The sequence below is a fragment of the Xenopus tropicalis genome, chromosome 3 (genome assembly GCF_000004195.4).
Source record: "Xenopus tropicalis strain Nigerian chromosome 3, UCB_Xtro_10.0, whole genome shotgun sequence".
NCBI classification, from domain to species: domain Eukaryota; kingdom Metazoa; phylum Chordata; class Amphibia; order Anura; family Pipidae; genus Xenopus; species Xenopus tropicalis.
The window spans coordinates 90,436,650-90,456,963 of NC_030679.2; the positions used below are offsets into that span (position 1 = coordinate 90,436,650).

General features: G+C 37.6%; 1 protein-coding gene across 2 annotated transcripts in view; it reads left to right on the plus strand.

Moving 5' to 3' along the window:
* Nucleotides 1–4,621: 4,621 nt before the first annotated feature.
* pstpip1 (proline-serine-threonine phosphatase interacting protein 1) overlaps nucleotides 4,622–20,314 on the plus strand; it is a 49,187-nt gene continuing 33,494 nt past the window's right edge. The window contains exons 1-2 of one of the 2 annotated variants that reach the window (XM_031899116.1): nucleotides 4,625–4,722; nucleotides 13,628–14,093. In XM_031899116.1, the coding sequence (XP_031754976.1) occupies nucleotides 14,061–14,093 (33 nt within the window). In that variant the 5' untranslated portion in view covers nucleotides 4,625–4,722; nucleotides 13,628–14,060. Of the gene's footprint in view, nucleotides 4,723–13,627; nucleotides 14,094–20,314 lie in introns of both variants that reach the window. The other variant, XM_018092383.2, reaches the window with a different exon arrangement.

Here is a 20,314-nt window from a genome sequence, read left to right on the forward strand (position 1 = left end):
AGGTAGATATACTGGGGGAACATGACAGAGATTGCTCTACTAGGGTGAACATATCGAAGATTGCCATACAGGGATAAAATAGCAGAGATGAGGGCAAATTACAGAGAAAACTGAATAGAGGTAAATGACATAGATGGGCGAACTGGTGAAAATTATACAGTGTTGCAGAATAACTCAGTGCTCCAAAATTATTTGTTGATAATAAAAGTAATGGTGATAGCAATAATCCTGCATTACTGATTTATTTAAGTTTGTGTTGTGTTAAACTTAATAGTTCCACACGCCAAATACATTACCAAGGAGGGCAGGATTGCCTCTCTCTATACATTTTGCTGGAAAAAATCACTACACTTCCAATCTGTTTTTCTATTGTTAACAATGGCATCAAGTTCTAGTTTTACTGGCTGGACCAGAACAATACCAGCTAAACTGGAACACTGCCTGGGAATATTCTACAGAAGAAATGTTGCTCTAATTCGTTTTCTGTATACAGAGATGTCAGTCTACCATATTTGTAACAGGGGCAGATCATGGAGTTTAGTTGCAGCATAACAGAGCATTGGGCCATGATCAGGCGATATTTTGCCTGGAAATTCAACTGGATTGTTTACCTGGAGGTTGATTACTCTTTGTATATAAATTTACACCTGTCTGTTGATGAACACCATTTATAAACTCATAGAGAAAAGTGTACTTATCTGATGTAATTTTCCATGTTTGTTTTCCACAACATGTCAATGTACACTGTTCATCCAAGCAGGTTGGGTGAGCGTATTTTTATTCCGCTCAAGCAGTCACAAGTGGAAGGAGTGTTACTTGATGCAAGTACAGGTACTGTTTATAAATGGCATCAATGCAGGCTCAATTTTGCACCCATTTTAGCTGTCACAATTGAGATTGCGTTCATTAATGAGCCCTCGTATCTCTTTGGCTGAACACTGTCTTTGTGAAGGGAGAGTGTCAAGTCCAAGCCAGTGTAAGGCTAATGCCACACGGAGTGTATGGAGCGTATTTTTGGCAAGCCGAAAAACGCTTGCTGAAAATATGCTCCATACGCTCAAAAATGCCCCTACCTGTGCCTGCATTCGAATGAATTGAATAAGCTTGGATGCAGGCACATGTAGCCGATATCTGCCAAAAATGTGAAGTCTCATGTTTTTGGGCAGATATCGGCTACGTGTGCCTGCACCTGAGCGTATGCCATTCATTTCGGTGCAGGCACTAGGTGGGTCGAATTTACAGTAGCGGGGCGTATTCTCAGCAAGCGTTTTCGGAAAACGTTTGCTGAGAATACGCCCCGTGTGGCATTAGCTTAAGGGACCCTGTGTATAATGAATATCCAGTCTGAGGTCTAAATTCCTAATGAGAGAACTTTTTCCTGTTAGCTTTAATTTATAACACAGGTTATTAATATATTCAAGATTTTCAGTCTCATTGAAAATGAAAATAGCAATGTTATTTTCTTTTATGCATGACTTTTTTCCCGTAACACAAAGTGACCACAATTATTCTGTCCATGTTATTTAAAAAAAATAAACATGCTAGTGCCCATGGATAAAAAAATGAGTTGAAAAATGGGGGTTTTTTTTGGTTTTTTTTTTTAAACAGTTTCATTTTTTCCATTGAAATTCAAGAGTTGATAAATATGCCACTGGGTGACATCATGAGAAAACACGGCATCAGTTATCATTGCTACACTGGTAATACTCAAAAGGGTGCCATGAACTGCAACAATGGATGTGTGCCACCTAGAGATTCACTAAAACTTTCTTTTTAAAGGAAAGGAAAAGGAGAAATAGAAACAAAAGCTTACTTAGCTAAGGGAATCTTACAGGGGCTACAAAAAACGTAAATAACTGGGAAATTATGATTCCAATGAGTCCATTTGTTCATAAATCTGGCTATTATGTCCACTAAGGCTAGTGCTACACAGGGCTATTTCTTGGCCTCAACAGTGTGATGGTTAACTGTAATACCAAAGAACTGATTACGCTTTAGTAAGCAATTACAGGTATGGGATCTGTTATCTGGAAGCCTTTATCCATAAAGCATCATCTTCCATAGACTCCATTTCAAACAAATTATTATTATTTTTGACAATGATTTTCTTTTTCTCTGTTATAATAAAACAGTACCTTTTACTTGAGTCAAACTAAGATATTAATTAATCCTATATATATATATATATATATATATATATATAGCAGATTTGTAGAAAGCACTCACAGCATAGGTAGAGTAAAAATTTTCTTTGTGTTTATTTAGATCATCGCATCTGATGATCTAAATGATGATGATGATGCGATGATCTAAATAAACACAAAGAAAATTTTTACTCTACCTATGCTGTGAGTGCTTTCTACAAATCTGCTGTTTATCCCTTGGTTAGCACCCGGCGAATGCCTTTGGAGCGGTGAGTGCCGATTCAATTTGGACTATATATATATATATATATATGATATAAAACAATCCTATTTGGTTTAATAAATGTTTATTTTTTAGTGGACTTAAAGGAGAAGGAAAGACTAATAAAGAGTTAATCTCAAGCTGCAGGCATACCTTCAGTTCTCTCAATAGTGCCCTTAAGTCTCTCCATAGTTCTCCCGTTCAGATGATCAGACGCCAAACAGGAAGAAAAAACGCTGAGCCGTGTAAAGAAATTTCCCATAATGCCTCACTCCTGCACCGAGACCGAGTGTACATGCTCAGTTAATAAGACTATGAGTCAGCTTCTTGCTTATTGATTTAGATCCACATTCCTAAGGGGGGGGTGAGTTCTTAGCATTCTTGAGGGAGGGGGAGCAGGAGAGAGCAGAGAGCGGCGTGTCTCTGACACAGGAATTACAGACACAAAATGATTTGACAGAGAAGTCAGTGCAGCGTTTCTGTAAGTGCTTATGGCTGTATTTACATAGACTTTTTCGATAAAGCTTACTTAGTTTTTACCTTTCTTTCTCCTTTAAGCTACAGAGATCCAAATTGCAGAAGACCCCTTATTCAGAAAACCCCGGGTCCCGAGCATTCTGGATAACAGGTCCTATACATTTACTAGAGTCTAGCAGGCTAATGAGGGGATGGCAAAGTGTCAGCTGCAAATTGTCTGCATAGAGGCTTATATTATAATTCTTGTCTTTTTTTTTTTTTGCTGTACTAAAGATCTCCAAGGACAATATCAGAGGGGACAATGGGCAGCCCTGCTGCATCCCTTTATTAATAAAATAAAAGCCTTTAGACAGCTGGTTTCTTACTGCCATTTAAGGGGAAGCAAATTAAGCAAATACTCCAGGACCAAATGTTAAGGAAGTTAAAGGCTTTAGTGATTAAAAAAAATGCTGCAAAAAAGTCAATTTACATATTTTAAATGTTTACCAAACTCAAAATTTTGAGATTTATTGATTAAAAATTACTGCAAATTTGAAACAAAACTGGTGAGCTTCGCTTAAAGTAAATGGGAGGGACTTTTAACATGCAAGCTACTTTATAATTAGAGTTTTTTTGTTAAGAAATTGCATTTTTAAAAATGAATGCAATAAAGTGTTTTTTTATGGTGCACAAGGTTTCTTCATTTTGCAATCAACAATCAGTGTTTTAAATGTGAGTTTTACAATAATCTACTGGAAATTTGATAACTACAGCAAACTGGTAAGTGAAACCTTTACTTTTGTCTTTGCCCTGTTTAGTAAATAATAAACATATCTATTTCTTAAGATTATAATAGGCAAAAAGTAGGCTAATAAAACGCCTCATTCATTGAGTTAGTGTTGAATGAGGCCATTGTAATGCAACATTTGCACACACTGGCACATAAATATATGTAGCAAAAAAATCATTGAGCAGATTTATTTTCTAGTAACACTAAGGGCTTTGGCACAAGGGGTTAGTTGTGATCTGTGATGACAGTGAAGCTGTTGCCGCTCACCCAGTATCATTTACCATCCAAGTAAATTGAAAGCAGTCCAGGTTGTGGAGTTATTGATTGCTGCCACATATCGAATGTGAGCAAAGGTTTGGTTATCTGATAAGGAGTAAAGTTTTTTTTAGACAAGTCTTTGTTCATGACTGTGACCGTCTATGCACATAGACTTCCTGCCTCATAGTGTGCAGTCTATAGCGTACTAAAACAGCTTTTATAAACATGACTACCAAACCTCCCAACATTTGAAAAATGGAAAATGGGAAAAAAAGAAATGCCGCACGAAGCATGGCAAAATATTTTTGACTACACCCATTTTTGCGACCATACCTTCTAAATACCACTCCTATTTTACTAAATTTGGCAGGTTAGTAAAAGTTTGAACACATTTCTGGGGATTTGGGGTCTTGTTATATATATTACTACAGTTTTGCTAATGAAGGTGAAATTGACCTTTAAGCTGCAAGTCTCAATTCCCTCAAGAGACCTGTTTAGCTTATTAGTTACAATTGTATCTCAGTGCAGGTGTGGCTTGTTAACTTTCTGGGCTCTCTGCCAAAAGCCCACTTATTTAATTAAGTCTGAGAAACAATGGATCTAAGTGCAGGTGAAGCTTGTTAAGATTTCTGGGCTCTCTGCCAAAAGCTACTTTTTAATTAAGTTTGTTTTTTTAACTCAGTGCAGGAGATCAAGGGGAAAGAGGGACTTTTCAGTAACAATCTGGGACTGTGGGCTGAGCTGTTAAAGGAGGGACTGTCCTGCAAAAATAGGGACAGTTGGGAGGCCTGGACTACATTCATTAAAATGAGGTACATAAAAAGTTTACATGTTTACAATGATTAGATGTTTACATGATATTCCTCCGTGTTCATAGTACTAACTAACTCAAAGCTTGCAATTCTGCCACTTTTTAAACAGAACATCAATGGGTTGGGATCAAGGCAGTCCATTTGCCATTAGGAGTCACAGCACACAACCCCCTCTCAAGACTCAACTCCTTTTTAAACCATACATACAGCAAGAAAGAACAATATATTCAGTCCCTAATGAAATATGGGGAATGCTTGCTGTACTTACATATATTGGTAGGTAGAGCAGCCCCTATTTTTATTCTTTCTTCCATCCATTCAGTGTGTGCTTCTCTGACAGTCTTTGGCATCTACAGTTCACTTTACTCCATACTCCTACTAAAATACTCCCCTTACTCCCCATCCCTTCTTCATTCTATAAATTTTTCATTCTCCTGCCATAATGGTGCCCTTTGATTTCCCTTTTTCCCTTCACCCTTGGCTTTCAGGGCTGTCTAGCTGGCCACCCGAGTGGTGTTGCAAAGTAAACTGAAAAAACTTCAGATTCATTGTTTTTTTTGCCTATGTGTAATTTGCTGCTGAAAGCCTTAGAGATTGTATAGGTCCTCTTAATTCCTAAATAAGCATCCTCACCATCTTAAATTTGACACAGGTTGCAAAGTTTAAGGACCCCTCCATTGGGAACCATGGAAGCTGTAAGGCTGGAAAAATATTGCAAAACATTATTTGAGAAAAGAAAATCATTTATATGGGTTGATGGTCCCTTTGACCTAAAGGGTCTCCTGCAGCTGCACTGGCTGCAATATCCTATATATCCTACTATATCCTATTTTCCCACAAGATGGAGTAGTTGTCCACAAAAATATCATAAAACAGATAAGTCATTGTCCCTCCAATTAACTTATTTTTTGAAAATGGCTTTCTTTTCACAGTCAGTATTTTGTACGTGATTTCGACTTCCTTCATTTTTAATTTTCAGTTAGTTTAAAGACATTGGTGGAGTATGTCCTGCCTTTTTCAAGCCTGGAGTAAGGAAAGTCAATGTTTTTGACCCGCTAATATGCAATTTTGGCAACCTGTGTGTAAGATTTAGTGCAAAGTCTTTAGGATTTTATTACATTGCATATGTGCAAGTCTCCTCAAAGTCAGCACAGAATAAACCCATATTCCTCAGCATTTAACTTTTTTTAACCTCCCTGGCTATAGTTCAGGTTAGTGCTTAGCGTCAGTAACTTGGTTGCCCCCTTTAAATTATTTTGGTGCATGTTGCAAAAAAGATGGTTTAAGTTCAGGTTTGGTTTGTTTTATACTTGCTTATCACTAGCTAGGTTTTTCCAACTATAATGCACGCTGAACTACAAGTAACAAGAGAAGAGTGGAACAATGCACAGTTAGATAAAAGATCTACGTGTTGTTCTGTGAGATGTAAAATGTAAGATTCAGACCCAGACTTTAAAGTGAATCTAAAACCGAATGGAACTAGCAGGTGTTCAGGTTCTGGGTCATGTTTGGATTCTTTTTTTTTTTTTTTTTTTTTAAACTTAAATTGTATTAAAGACTCTTTTTTTTAAAGCGGACCTGTCACCCTAAGAAATAAGTCCAAATTATTTTCTATATTGTTAGTTGAGCAAAATAAACTTTACTTACTCTATATAAATAATATAAAGCTTGTTTCCTTCCGTCTTGGAATTACTCAATCAAAGCAAGCAGGCAGGCACCATTTTGTGGACACTGTTATTAAGGCAAGCTTTGTATCATGCCAAAATCTTGTTTATGTGATAGAATGGGGGGCCTGATGCCCAGGCCCACACACTGGCTACACAGTTAGATAAGGAGGAGGGAGGGGAGAAGTGAGATGTATATGTTATATGTCAAGTTTACTCTTTATTATTATTGCTAGGCAACTTTGGGGAGCCTTAATGAAAATCCACCCAAGTCTAGGACTGGCACAAATTGAGTTTATACATGTTTGTACAAACAGTGTGACCAAATGAATGGAGGTATTTCCCCTTGCTGCTTGTAGGGTCAGTTATTCTTTTCTTAAAATGCATTTATATCAATCCATACTCATGGAATGCTGAGAAATTTTACACTGTATAATACACCAGCACTCCATTTTTTGGTTTTATGCATTAGAGTGCTGGCACTATATGAACTGATATACTGTATATATATTGTATAGTTTCTTTCATATGTCACTATAGAGACCTGTTACATGGAGATCAGTTTATTGTAACAGAAAAAAATACAAAACATATCTAAACACATGAAGGAGTATAACGGAAATTCCACTCCAGCAGCATGAATGTAAAATGGATAAATCTCAATAGTACAGATAATTTTAATCATAAACATCCTTATATACTCCATATAGGACATGTGGCTATTTAAAGGAAAACTATACCCCCAGAATGATTACTTAACGAAGAGATAGTATAAATAATACTTACTGGCCTATTAAATTTTCTCACCATATTTCAATATATATATATATATATATATATATATATATATATATATATATATATATATATATATATAGCAAGACAATGAGCCGCACACACAGGGACTTTGTTAGAAAACAAAAAAATGTAATGAAAAAGATCTTGCTATACACATGGTTTTTGCAAGCACCCGTGGCATTTGATTATTATTAGGGTGTGCTCTGTTCTTTTTTGTATATATATATATATAATGAACAGAGAGGAGCACACCCTTCACTAAACCAAATGCCCTGGGAGGGTGCAGGTAAAACATAAAATATAAAGAACGGGTACTTCACACACAGAGACTTAATGTAAAAGAAAAAGTGTTTATTGAAAAAAAGCCAACGTTTCGAGCACAGTCTGTGCTCTTTCTCTATACGAAAAGGCAGGCACTTACGTGTAAGAAGAATACTTCGCCTGGGTGCAGTCAAGGAATATGCATAACCACCGATGAAGAAAATCTCGCACTTCTCAGGACTTATCATATCAGTAAAATTTTTTCACTGATATGATGATGAGTCTCCCGCAATAAAATATTTTACTGATATGATAAGCCCTGAGGAAAAAGTTCCCCGTATGACTGGTAGTAAGTAACTCAAAGACTGCTGTTTTTCAGTTGTACTCTTGTGCATGGATTAATTCATATAACTGCTCCCAATCAACAAGTGCAGTCTGCAAAAATGGTAACTTGAAAGAAGGGCTGGCTGTATTTGGCAAATTGTTCAGGATGATGTGTTTGACCAGGGAGGAAAGCTCTTTAGAGTTGTTGATCACAGAAAAGGGAAAATACAATGAAAGGACAAGTTACTTTTAAAGATCACATATGTTTTAATAATGGTAGTACAGTACTGTGTTATCTAAACTCTTACACATTGACCATTGTTCAGGAAATGTATGCTAATTCTAATGAATACTGATTACCACTATGCCTTACTGTTAACCAGAGGTAGCCCAATATGCAGAGAAGTTGCGACAGGGCCAAACTAAGCATTATGAGTACTTTTTTACACAACATTAAGGGAAATGAGCAACTAAAGAAATGACATATATTGTATGCAACATTTTAGAAAGTAACAGGGTTTCCTATAGCAACGTCCTTCCTTTTAACGATAATGGGTTTGGGATTACGTCTCAAAAGGAAATGCTCTTTCACCAACATACAATGCTGCGTTGCACTTCTCCTTTTTAACTCTTCTTAAACTATAAGTTGGGATTCAAAAATGGGTCCTTTGGCTGTTTAGTGTCAGTCACTATAATCCTAACCAAAAAATGTGTTGTATCATAGAAACATTAAAATAAAACAAGGTGTATAATCGGTTCTAAGCTAGTTTTCCATTACAAAGCTTACTTTGGGTTCCCACAGAACAGGATTAACAAATTCTGCCTTATAGAATAAACCATGGAAGTTCATCTGGAGGCCTGTTGGTCAGATGTGTCTCTCCAAGGGATTTTTATGGACTCCAATTCAAGACCTTCACTGACTTCATTGGACACATCTTCATTTTATTCTAATTTGACACCCAAATATTAAATGTAGGTAATAGTGGGCCCACTATATGGAAAGATTTGGACCACCAGATGAATACACATTAGTGGGAACCAGGACATGCAAGTTTCGCATGTGGTGAAGGAGGTGCCCAAAAATAATTTTGTTAGGAGGTCCAGAGAGGGAAAGTTATTGTCCTAGCTTTCAGTGAAATGCAATTAGTTGAGCTGAGCATCATGTAAAGTGTTGAAGACTTACCATCCTTCATCATCTTGTATAGAACAAAGTTTTTGTTGAGCCTGGAGCAAATAAATAGCATAAACATACTTAGCATGGCACACAAGGTGATTCCCAGTGTTTTTTTATAGGCTTTAAGTTACTCTTAGTTGCTACTGCATTTATTTTAAAGATTCCACACAAAAACTTTTTTTAGTGACTACCCATTTACTGCCCATAGATTGGAATACAATTGTGAGATCTTTCCAGATTAACCAGTATGCCTGCTTAATAGATTATTTAGTAAGCATACTATATTTACTATTTTATCTTTTGACCAAATACACACCATTCATCCTCTGCTATTTGATTTCCAGTGTTCTGACACTCTCCATTCGAACATTTGATTGTTATTCGCTGGGACCCGCCTGGTGCACAGAAGCAAGCATTTATCTATCAGATATGCTTACTAATTAATTTAATTTCAAATAGCAATATTAGCCACCGTGTCACCATGCCGCCCACTGTGATGTCAAATTAATAAAACTAAGGGGCCCTTTTACTAAACAATTTTCACATAAATATTTTTTGGAAATTATAGAACATTTCAGTATGTATGTGAAAAGTTTGTTAAAATTCCACAAGTTTTCTTTGTGCAAAGAATACAAACACTTAGGAATTCATTAATGCTTTGGTAACACTTTCTTCGGGACTATATTTTCGCCAGGTTTGATCTGTCGAGTGCCATTGAGTCCTATGGAAGGCTTCAAAGCCAGAACTGTTTTCGTGGAACTTTATGGTTCAAAAATGTAGTGACTTTCAGAATGCAATTGCAATATTTTTGTACAAATGATAAAAGCATTGTCAAGACATTTTAGAACTACAGAAATTATTGTGGTTACTTTGAAATTATATCATATTGTGTTTCAAATCCAGAAAAAAAACACATTTTAGCTTTCAAAATATGGTAGAATTTTTGTGTAATTCCAATTCTGTAACAAGATATAGGCTTCTAAATGTCTAAAAATGCAAAAAAAAAAAAATTTCCATAATATAAACACACATACTAGAAACAAAAATTAATTTATGCACGAATATACAACTGATTTGGAAAGTCCCATGTCTCCTAAACGTGCCAATACCACATATATATAGTTTTATGGAGATTTCTCACTTGTATAGGTCAAAAACTCCCAGCAGTACACTACCAAATTTCCAAAGCACTGCTCCAGAAAGCTGCATACTTTAGATTTCAAGGCCAAAAATTCCACTAACAGAAGGTTTATCCCAGAAAATTGTACATTTTTGGAAAGAACAGATTGTGGGGAATCCAGAATATTTGAATATTTAAATGAATATAAAAATGAATATAAAAATTTGTGATTTCTTTTAAAAATCGCTTCAAAGATTCCAGTCTATAGTGTCTTATCTCCTACAGGTCATAAAGTAACCAAATAAAACACCCTAAATATGAACGCCAGGGGTCCCCTGAACAGTTTGATGCCCAATATGTATAGGTTTAGCTAAGTATGTGGCATGTAGGGGCCCCAATGTGAACATACCCCCATATGATCTATCATTTCTGTAATTTCAGCTCCTGCAAAATCAACACTTTTACATCATTATATGTTGGATAAAGCTAGTAAAAAGTATGCTCACCCCAGAAAGTCATATATTTTTGGAAAGTACACATTCCCCCGAATCTAAAATGGGTACCCATGTCTTTCTACTCCAAAGTACCAAGCCACACAGCTTTTATAAAGTTAGCAATTTTGATGACATTTCCAAAAATCTCCTCAAAGCTTCCACTTTGCAGAATCTTATCTCCCACATAGTGTTAGGTACCAAGATAAAACACCCTAAATTTGAACGCCAGGGGTCCACTGAACAGTTTGATGCCCAATATGTATAGGTTTACTTAAGTATGTGGCATGTAGGGGCCCCAATGGGAACATACCCCCATATGATCTATCATTTCAGCTCCTGCAAAATCAACACATTTACATCCTTTATGTGGGATAATGCTACAAAAAAAGTACATACATACATACACTCACCCCAGAAAGCCATATATTTTTGGAAAGTACACATCCCCCCGAATCTATAATGGGTAAACATTTCTTTTTGCTCCAAAGTACCAAGCTGTAAAGCTTTCCTAAGTTTGCAGATTTATATGACATTTAGAAAATCGCATAAAAATGTTGCCGCATTTATCTCTCACAATTTCTTGCGTACAAAGGCAAGTCACCCCAAATAGGAACACCTAAGGTCTACTGAACAGTTTGATGCCCAATATGCATAGATATACCAAAGTCTGCGGTAAGTACTGACCCCAAAATGAAAATAGCGCATATGGATTTCTCGCCTGCCAACTCAGCTTTTGCACAGAGCCCCCTGACAGCGTATTATGTGCAGTACCCCCCCCCAACTATACAGAGACCCCCAGAAAACCATATATTTTTGGAAAGTACACATTCTGATGAATTCAAAATAGGTAAAGTTATTTTTCTACACCAAAGTTACACCTGGCAAAGCTACGCTAAAAACAGATCATGAACACTTATACAGGGATAAAATGCGATAAAACCACAAAAATTGTGCAAATCAGTGAAACAACAAAATAAGTCACATGACAGTGTAATTAGTGGTCAGAATATCTGATCCAATAGTCACGCTATCAAAATAAACAGTTTTTAGGTAAAAGAAACTAAAAACAAAGTGATAAAATGAAAAAAAATAAATAAAAACAAAGTGTTTGTGTATACATGTGTGTACATGTGTAAAGGTTGTGTGACAGTGTGTAAGTGTGTATATGAGTGTAAATAAGTGTATAAAAGTGTGAAAAATGAAAAAAAAACTGCTAAATTGTGTGCTGTAAGTGTGTGTAAATGTATGTAAGTGTGTATAAATGTATGTAAGTGTGTGTGTAAGTGTGTAAGTGCAAAAAAAAAAAAAACCTTACCTGTCCTGAAGCACCCGATCGCCTCCTCCTCCAGTTTGCAGTGGGCGGCGGCATTTGGGGGGAAGCAGCAGATGCAATTGCGTCTGCTGCTTCCTGGAGGGTCCTGCGACGATCGTCTTGCAGGACCCACATGGCAGCCCCCCTGGCTCATTGCCCAGGGGGGCTGTCATCTCTAGAAACTCTCTGCAGCGGCGGCAGATGCCGGCGATGCAGAGAGAAGCCTTTAAATGCCAACGACGTATGGGACACGTCGTTGGCATTTAAGCCCTTTTACTGCCACGACGTATCCCATACGTCATTGGCAGTAAAAAGGTTAAAGGACCAGTAACCTCAAAAAGGGAAAATATATTTTTAAAGTGTGCATTAGTTGATAGATCATCTAAAAATAAACTATTGCTTGACAACAAACATCCTACAGTTTAATTCTATAGTTCTGTTCCTGTGTATGTCTTAAAGGAACAGTAACACCAAAAAATGAAAGTGTTTTAAAGTAATTGAAATATAACATACTGTTGCCCTGCAATAGTAAAACTCGGGTGTTTGCTTCAGAAACACTACTATAATTTATATAAATACGCTTCTGTGTAGCCATGGGGGCAGCCATTCAAGCTGGAAAAAAGGAGAAAAGGCACAGGTTACATAGCAGATAACTGATAAGACACCATTGTATTCTACAGGGTTTATCTGTTATCTGCTATATAACCTGTGCCTTTTCTTCTTTTGAACGGCTGCCCCCATGGCTACACATCAGGGTTTATATGAACTCTAGTAATGTTTCTGAAGCAAACACACAATTTTTACCAGTGCAGGGCAGCAGTACATTATAGTTTAATTTCTTTAAAATATATACATTTTTTGGTGTTACTGTTCCTTTAATCCCATTTTATTCTACAGAGTTTATCTGTTATCTATTATGTAGTCTGTTCCAGTTTGCTCTATTCAGCTTGAGTGGTTGCCCTCCCTTGCCACACACCAGTTTTGTTATATAAACTATAGTAGTGTTTCTGAAGCAAACACACAGTTTTTGCCAGTGCTGGGCAACAGTACATTATGTTTAAATTGGTGTTACTTTAAACAGAGCTAATGTGTATGCAGTGCTGTGCATTAAAACAATAAACTAATAAAAAAGGCAAGGATCAACATAATAATAGAATAAAAAGAGATACAAAAATGCAATTAAAAAGTGGCAACAGTTAAGAGATAAGAGGAAGGTAGCCCTTCCTTGTATAGTGTAGCCTACATGTGTATTAAAAACATTAAATTCATACAAATCTTGGAAAGAAGCTTGATCAGGTTTCTGCTTAATGAAATACATCCTCACTTAAGACACTGGGCATATTTGTGCCTACTAACCCAAAGCAACCATTCAGTAATTAGCTTTGTTCATCTAGCTGCAGGAAGTTCAATGAAAGCAAAACATATAATTGGATAGCATGGGTTACTGCACTATTGCAAACTTGTTAGTAAATGACCCAAATGCAGCTATGAAAGGTTGGTGAAAAGTTTTTCACCCACCAGTATTAATCATGCACCTGTTTCAGTTGGGCAAAAAGTTGCATGATTGATACCTATGGGGGTAAATTGAACTATATTTTCTAAATGCACTAAACAAACTGACTACACTGACCAGATGTTAAGATAGAATGCAAACTTTGTCTTGTTCTGGACTTCCTAACTGAGGTAGTTTCCTCTGCTGGTAAATTTTGGTAAATTAGTTTCCTCTGCTGGCCTAACTAAATTTTTTTAACAACATAGCAGAGCTTTGCAAGCTTTCCGGGAACTGCTCTGACTGTCCTGCAGCCTCAGTCTTCAGATTGGTAACTTCCTGTGCTCATTGCTGCTTGATCTTCTTCGTTTGAGAGTGCTAAACTTAAAGACGGAATGTACCTCCTGAAGTGAAACTGTCAGCCTTTTACTTCTCCACACATCATGAACATATTGGCAGGGAGAGAGTAATGTTACACAAAAGTAGATACTCTTATTTTCTGAATGTGAAAACAATAGAGGGTTTGCCTCCATTGAATGAGTGACATCCATAGACCTGTAAGAATACGTGATACATAAAGGTAAAGATGAAATAACATGAAGACTGGATTGAAGCAACGGATTGGTTCTGCTCCGGAACAGTGAAGTTTTTCACACAGGCACTTGCTATTTCAAAGCATAGACTGACGAATCCCTAGAGAAAATGACAGGGCTGGAGTTTAAGAATGCCTTCTGGGTAAGTCTCTTTTACTTCTATGAAAGTATTTGTTGTTAGTACTGAGTAACAATAAAGTTGTGAAATGCCCTGCCAAGTGATGGCAGATTCTATTAATGTATTTAGTATTGAAAGGCTATTAGGATCAGTGGTTCTACAGGTAGTATAGGTATTGGTATATACTGTATGTAGTGTATAGATAGGGCTGTATAGGTATATGTGCACTAGAGTTCATTTGGAGAGAAACTGATAGCCATTTGTCTTTTTTTAAACCCAAATTAACTAAGTTTATATGTAATATCTTGGTATTATTGCTTGTAAAGCAAGTATGTCCAGTCTTTGGCCTTACAACAGCAAAGGCTGAAGAGATGCAGCCAGCCAACCGCAGAGTGGATGTCATTAATTTAACTAATATTATGTCATAACAAATCTGAAATATAATTTTTGGAGCACCATAACTGACAGAGCCCTGTATACTTGTACCCCCTGCATTGCTAGCACTCTGAAGGCCATGATTACAAGTTAGTAAAGTGAATTTCATTGCTGTATACTGGCTCTGCACACTCAAAGCTGTTAAGATGCACTGCAAACAGTTTGTGTATCTGCCTTCTTTACATGATGTTATTATGTTGTGATAGAACAACACATCACTGGTACACCAGTCATAAACATTTCATTGTAGATTGTAAATTGTAGGGACAAGTGTTAGGTTCCCTTATGGAAAAAAAATGTGTATTTATTTCTGAAGAAGTGCTTAACTGTGACCACTGTCAATACATTTAAACATTGCTAATATGGAATACTGGTGGCAGAAAAATGTGGATATACATCCGTAATATACTTGTGGTATTACTGAGCCCTAACCATTAAAACCTGCTTTCACTTTCCAAGTGTTGCTGCTAGAAGATTTCTGTGTTCTGCAGAAAAGCAATGCAATTAATTTACTCTCTGAGAAAGTTTCCCATTCAGCGGTGTCTTTAGTCTAGCAGTTCTAACCTGATTTTGAGGTAAATTATAGCTGGGAAATGGGCATACAAAAGGGCAGGACTAAAAGGTCAAAATGTAGTAAAATGTAATATTTAATTCTGCCCTGGAACATTTGTCAACTATGATAAATGCTCATATCTCTTCCGTGAGAGATCCATAAAAGCATTATTTAACCCTAATATGAATCAAAAGATATTCTAATACATTGTTAAATATTTTTAAATTTCGTACTTCAAAATACATGCATACTCATGCAGGAAGTGGCTGTTTCCATTCTGAGCCCTAAAGAAAGCCCCACCTCAATTCTTTGGGGATTGTGGGTTGAGGATTGGTTTAAGGGAACTGGAGCTGTAAACAACACATTATTTATTGGTTGCTGTTGGCAGCTGCACATGTGCAATTTAGTGCCAGTTTTTATAGATCAAGCCCTGTGTGTCATCTATTTAAACAAACAGCATGTCTGAACCAATGGAAATCAAGTCAGTTTAGAGAGAATATGTAAGAAGAAAAATGTATCAACGTTAAACAATAAGAAAGACAGTCAACTTTGCATCTCCCTCCTCAGGTTTATTCCACTAAATAGTGCTATTAGAAGCCCAAATTGTGCTTTGACAAAGACCAATAATGGCGAAACGTAGCTAAATGTAGTAACTTAGCATGGGGGTAATAGGCAGTGGTGAAGGATTTTGAAGGTACGGGTGGTGTGGGCAGTGGAAGTGTTGATCGGGAACGTGTGGTGCGGGTGGCAGAGGGGATTCCCTACTTTACAGGGTGAGCTTCGGTTAGCTTCGGTTAGGGAGTGAGCAACTGTCCTGAACAACTACGATTTAATTGTAGTCACTCGTGTGTTTGTGACTAGCAGTTCCCCACCTTAAAGGAGAAGGAAATTCATTTTAACATTTTACTGCCAATAGATTAGCCACATTAGTGCCCCCTAGAACACTACATTTATTCAGCAGAAACCATTAACATACCTGAGTAAACAGCTTTAGAAGCTTTCTCCGTTTGTTTAAGTTAGCAGCTGCCATTTTAAGCAACTTCCTTCCTGCAGTCTCTAGCCATTATAGCTGAGATCATACATTCCTAAGGGAGGGGGAGGGAGTTCTTAGCATTCTGGTGGGAGGGGGGAGCAGGAGATTGGAGAGAGGAGAGAACTGCGCAGACTCTGACCCCGGGAATTAAGGCTGTTTCTAAGAGAGGAAGTCAGACACTGGAACATCATGTTTACAAAAAAAGAGACAAGAAATCCTGTGTTTCTTTTGATAGAGGGCTCAGTGCAGCATTACTGTAAGTGCTTATGGCTGTATTTACATAGACCTTTCTGATAAAGCTTACTTAGTTTTTACCTTTCCTTCTCCTTTAATACACTGATCCTGCAACATAGCAGACAACAACACCCAGATGTTCTGGGTTTACTTATTAAACACGATATGCCTTTATTAGCCCCGATTGAATCCATGCAATATATGGGCAATGTCGATTAACTGTTAGGAGCAATATAAAAATGTATGTCCAGTAATTGAAACGTGGATATATATATATATGTAATACATGAACAAACAGTAGCATTTGACCACCGTTGATTTGAGTTCATAGTCACAGTGGGTTTTTAATTGCTTTTAAAATGAGCGTAATGTATATAGGGGTTCATTTAACAATTTATTAATAAAAGTTATGTTTTAAATTAGTTAGAACAGCCAGCTCATAATGAAACAATGAATAGGTTCCCTAGCAGTGACCCACAGTGACCAGATACAAAGCAGTGTGGTTTGACTTTTCCGCTTTGCTTCCCTTCATTTGGGGGTCTTTTCTAGATTTTATGAAGAAATATGTACTATCTAAGCAGTAGGCCAATGCCATTTGGGAATTTTGACTGCCACATTGGAAAACAACAAAATGCCCCTAATTATCCTACATGGCTTCTTATGTCAATGAGTTGCACTACCTGGCACAACCTGCCATCGGCAGACTATACTATTGTACTGCCTTCCTAAATGAAGCACAACAGTGCCCATAGCAGTTACAAGTAGTGCCGGCAAGCTTTTAGAATCAGACAAAACTCTTTAAATTTGATACTGAAGGCTTTCCCGTGCATAATCAAACAAAATGTAATACATAGCCACTTTTAGATACAGATGAAATATTTTCAATTATTTAAAACTTATTTATAAATGAGATTGCAATCTAAAGCATTTTCTTTCTGTGCCTTCTCATTTTGTCAGAAAAATAACTCTCCGCAGTCAAGACTCCAGTTCCCCACAATGCTTTGCACACTTCTGCTTTTCTCTCTGTTTCCAAAACATGCAAAGCATTGTGGGAATTAAGAGTTTTAACAGTTAGTTAAACACACCCTGGTAGTTTCCTAACTTTTCTCCCTGGTCCGGAGCTCCTCTTAGGAAAAAACTGCACAAGCCCAAGGTCTTTTATCTGAGCACTGTGCCTCCATCCTGTTTTCACAGCATCCCTTGTGCCTCAGTTAGACTTCTAGATATCTGCAGTGCAGTTGTTTTCTAACTCTACTGTACTGCGTATAGCAAGTTTACCATGGAGCAAGGGATATCTGGAAAACTAGGGTTAGGAGAACAGTGTGGGGATTAGATAGAGAGAACCTTTGGCCAGTGCACCGGCCTGGGAAAAGACATAGGGGGCCTTTTACTAACTGTCTGATTTTTTTTTCTCGATTTGGGAAAGTCTAAGGGCTGTGACACACGGGGAGATTAGTCGCGCTGCGACTTCACCAAATCGAGGTGCCACGGGATGGCATCGCGGGGAGATTAGTCGCCAGTGACAACGGAGATTTGTCGCGGCGTGACTAATCTCCCCGTGTGTCACAGCCCTTAAGGTCCCCATACACTATAAGATCCGCTCGCTTGGCGATGTCGCCAAGCAAGCAGATCTTTACCCGATATCCCCACCTACGGGTGGGCGATATCGGGTAGCAAGTTGCTTTAAAAAAAAATAATCCTATCGTTTGGCCAATTTCAGGCCAGATATCGGTGGGCCAGGCCGCTCGTTTCTGCCCATACACAGGCCGATTAGCTGCCGAGTCGGTCCAAGGGACCGATATCGGCAGCTTCTATCGGCCCGTGTATGGGGGCCTTTAGGGTGAAAAAAAGACAATGCTGATCATTTACTGAGGCAATTCTCTCTATTGTCTATGGCAGGGTATTTTCAGGAGTTTAGTAGTCTTGAAAAAGTAGCTACTACTAGTAGCCCAGTCTGTCTTCACCCTTAGGGCTCAGGCACACTGGGAGATTAGTCGCCGCAACAAATCTCCCTTGTCACGGGCGACTAATTTCCCCGATATGACATCCCACCAGTGAAAATGTAAATCGCCGGTGGGATGGCATACGTGGCGGCACGATCACCAAAGTTGCCTCTCGAGATTTCCGCAAATCGTGCCGCCGTGTATGCCATCCCACCGGCGATTTACATTTTCACTGGTGGGATGTCATATCGGGGAGATTAGTCACCCACAAGAAGGGAGATTTGTTGCTGGTGACTAATCTCCCTCGAATGCCAAAGCCCTTAAGGTAAAGACATGGAGCTACTAGTAGCAGCTGCTTTTTCACTCAGAAAATACCTTGTCATTGACAATACTGAGAATTGCCTCTGCTAAAACACACGTAGAGACAATTATCAGTAAATGATCAGCATTGTCTATTTTAGTAGCCACGACAAGTGGCTGCTACTAGTAGCTCTGTGTGTCTTCACCCTAAAGGGTACATTTATCATGCTGTGTAAAAAGTGGAGTGAAGCATTAGATGTGATGTTGCCCAGGACAACCAATCAGCAATTAGATTTTAACAGTTAGCAAACCAAAGCAAAGCATCTGATTGGCTGCTATGAGCAACATCACTGGTAATGTTTTACTCTATTTTTTTCCCAGCATGATAAATATACCCTTATATGTTGCAGAAAAAATGCATCAAAACAGCTAAAAATCTGAATCCAACAATTCACCAGCTAAAACATCACATAGAAGTCAATAGCGGATGTCCCTTTTTTTCCTGGAGGATCCTTCTTTTGCTTTAAACTTTAGAGGTTCCAGATTTTTTAAGCTGTTTTTTTGTGCAACAGTTCAAAAAAGTCATAGTTTTCATGAGACAAGTTGAAACATTTTTGTGACTTTTCTGCGACTTTTCCTGCATGTGATTTTTCATTTCAGATTTTTTTTAGTTAATGCCACACATTCGTGGAAACTGGCTTATTCGAACTTTAAAATAAAAAAACAGAAGAAAGGAATGGTTAGGCTAATATCAAACTGATGATACAACGTGCTACCCACTTGACCTGCATGTGCAGTTGCTGAGAGGGAATGAGATCTACCTGCCACTTGGCACAAAGGCTGATTTCAGCCAGAAAATGCACCCTTGAAAGTCTTCTGGCCTGTGTTTGCAGTGACAGACACATGCCTTTCCTGTCACTGCCATATTAGCATTTTCTCCACTTTTTTTGTCAGTGTAACAGTAACCATAGGGACTGATGAGCAAACCAGCTGAATTCTGTTTGCTTCATTTTTTGATATTTTAGTTAAATATCAGATTATACAAATAGATATATTCCCTGAGATAGAGCTTTAAAGGAACAGTAACACTAAAAAATGAAAGAGCTTTAAAGTAATAAATATATAATGCACTGTTGCCCTGCACTGGTAAAACTGGTGTGTTTGCTACAGTAACACTACTATAATTTATATAATAAGCTGCTGTGTAGCCACCGGGGCAGCCATTCAAGCTGGAAAAAAGGAGAAAAGGCACAGGTTACATAGCAGATAACAGATAAGTTCTGTAGAATACAATAGTGTTTTATCTGTTATCTGCTAAGTGCCTGTGCCTTTTCTCCTTTGAATGGCTGCCTCCATGGCTACACAGCAGCTTATTTATCTAAATTATAGTAGACTTTCTGAAGTAAACACACAACTTTTACCAGTGCAGGGCAGCAGCACATTATATTTTAGTTACTTTTATACACTTTCATTTTTTGGTGTTACTGTTCCTTTAAGTGTAAAACATGTCTCATAGAATTTGCAATAAGTCACAGAAAGCACCTTCCCTAACCAGGCATGATTGTAGCTGTCTGTACTTCTCTAGCAGGAAGTGGCAATGTATCATCATTATTCCTGTATGAGTTCACATCCCCAAAAATAAAGTGTAAATCTTCTATTTTTGTACTACACATAGTGAGTTTTAAAAGTTGACCCTTTTTTATGCGTTGTGACGTTTACCTTGCATTTATAATAAACCAAGCAATCA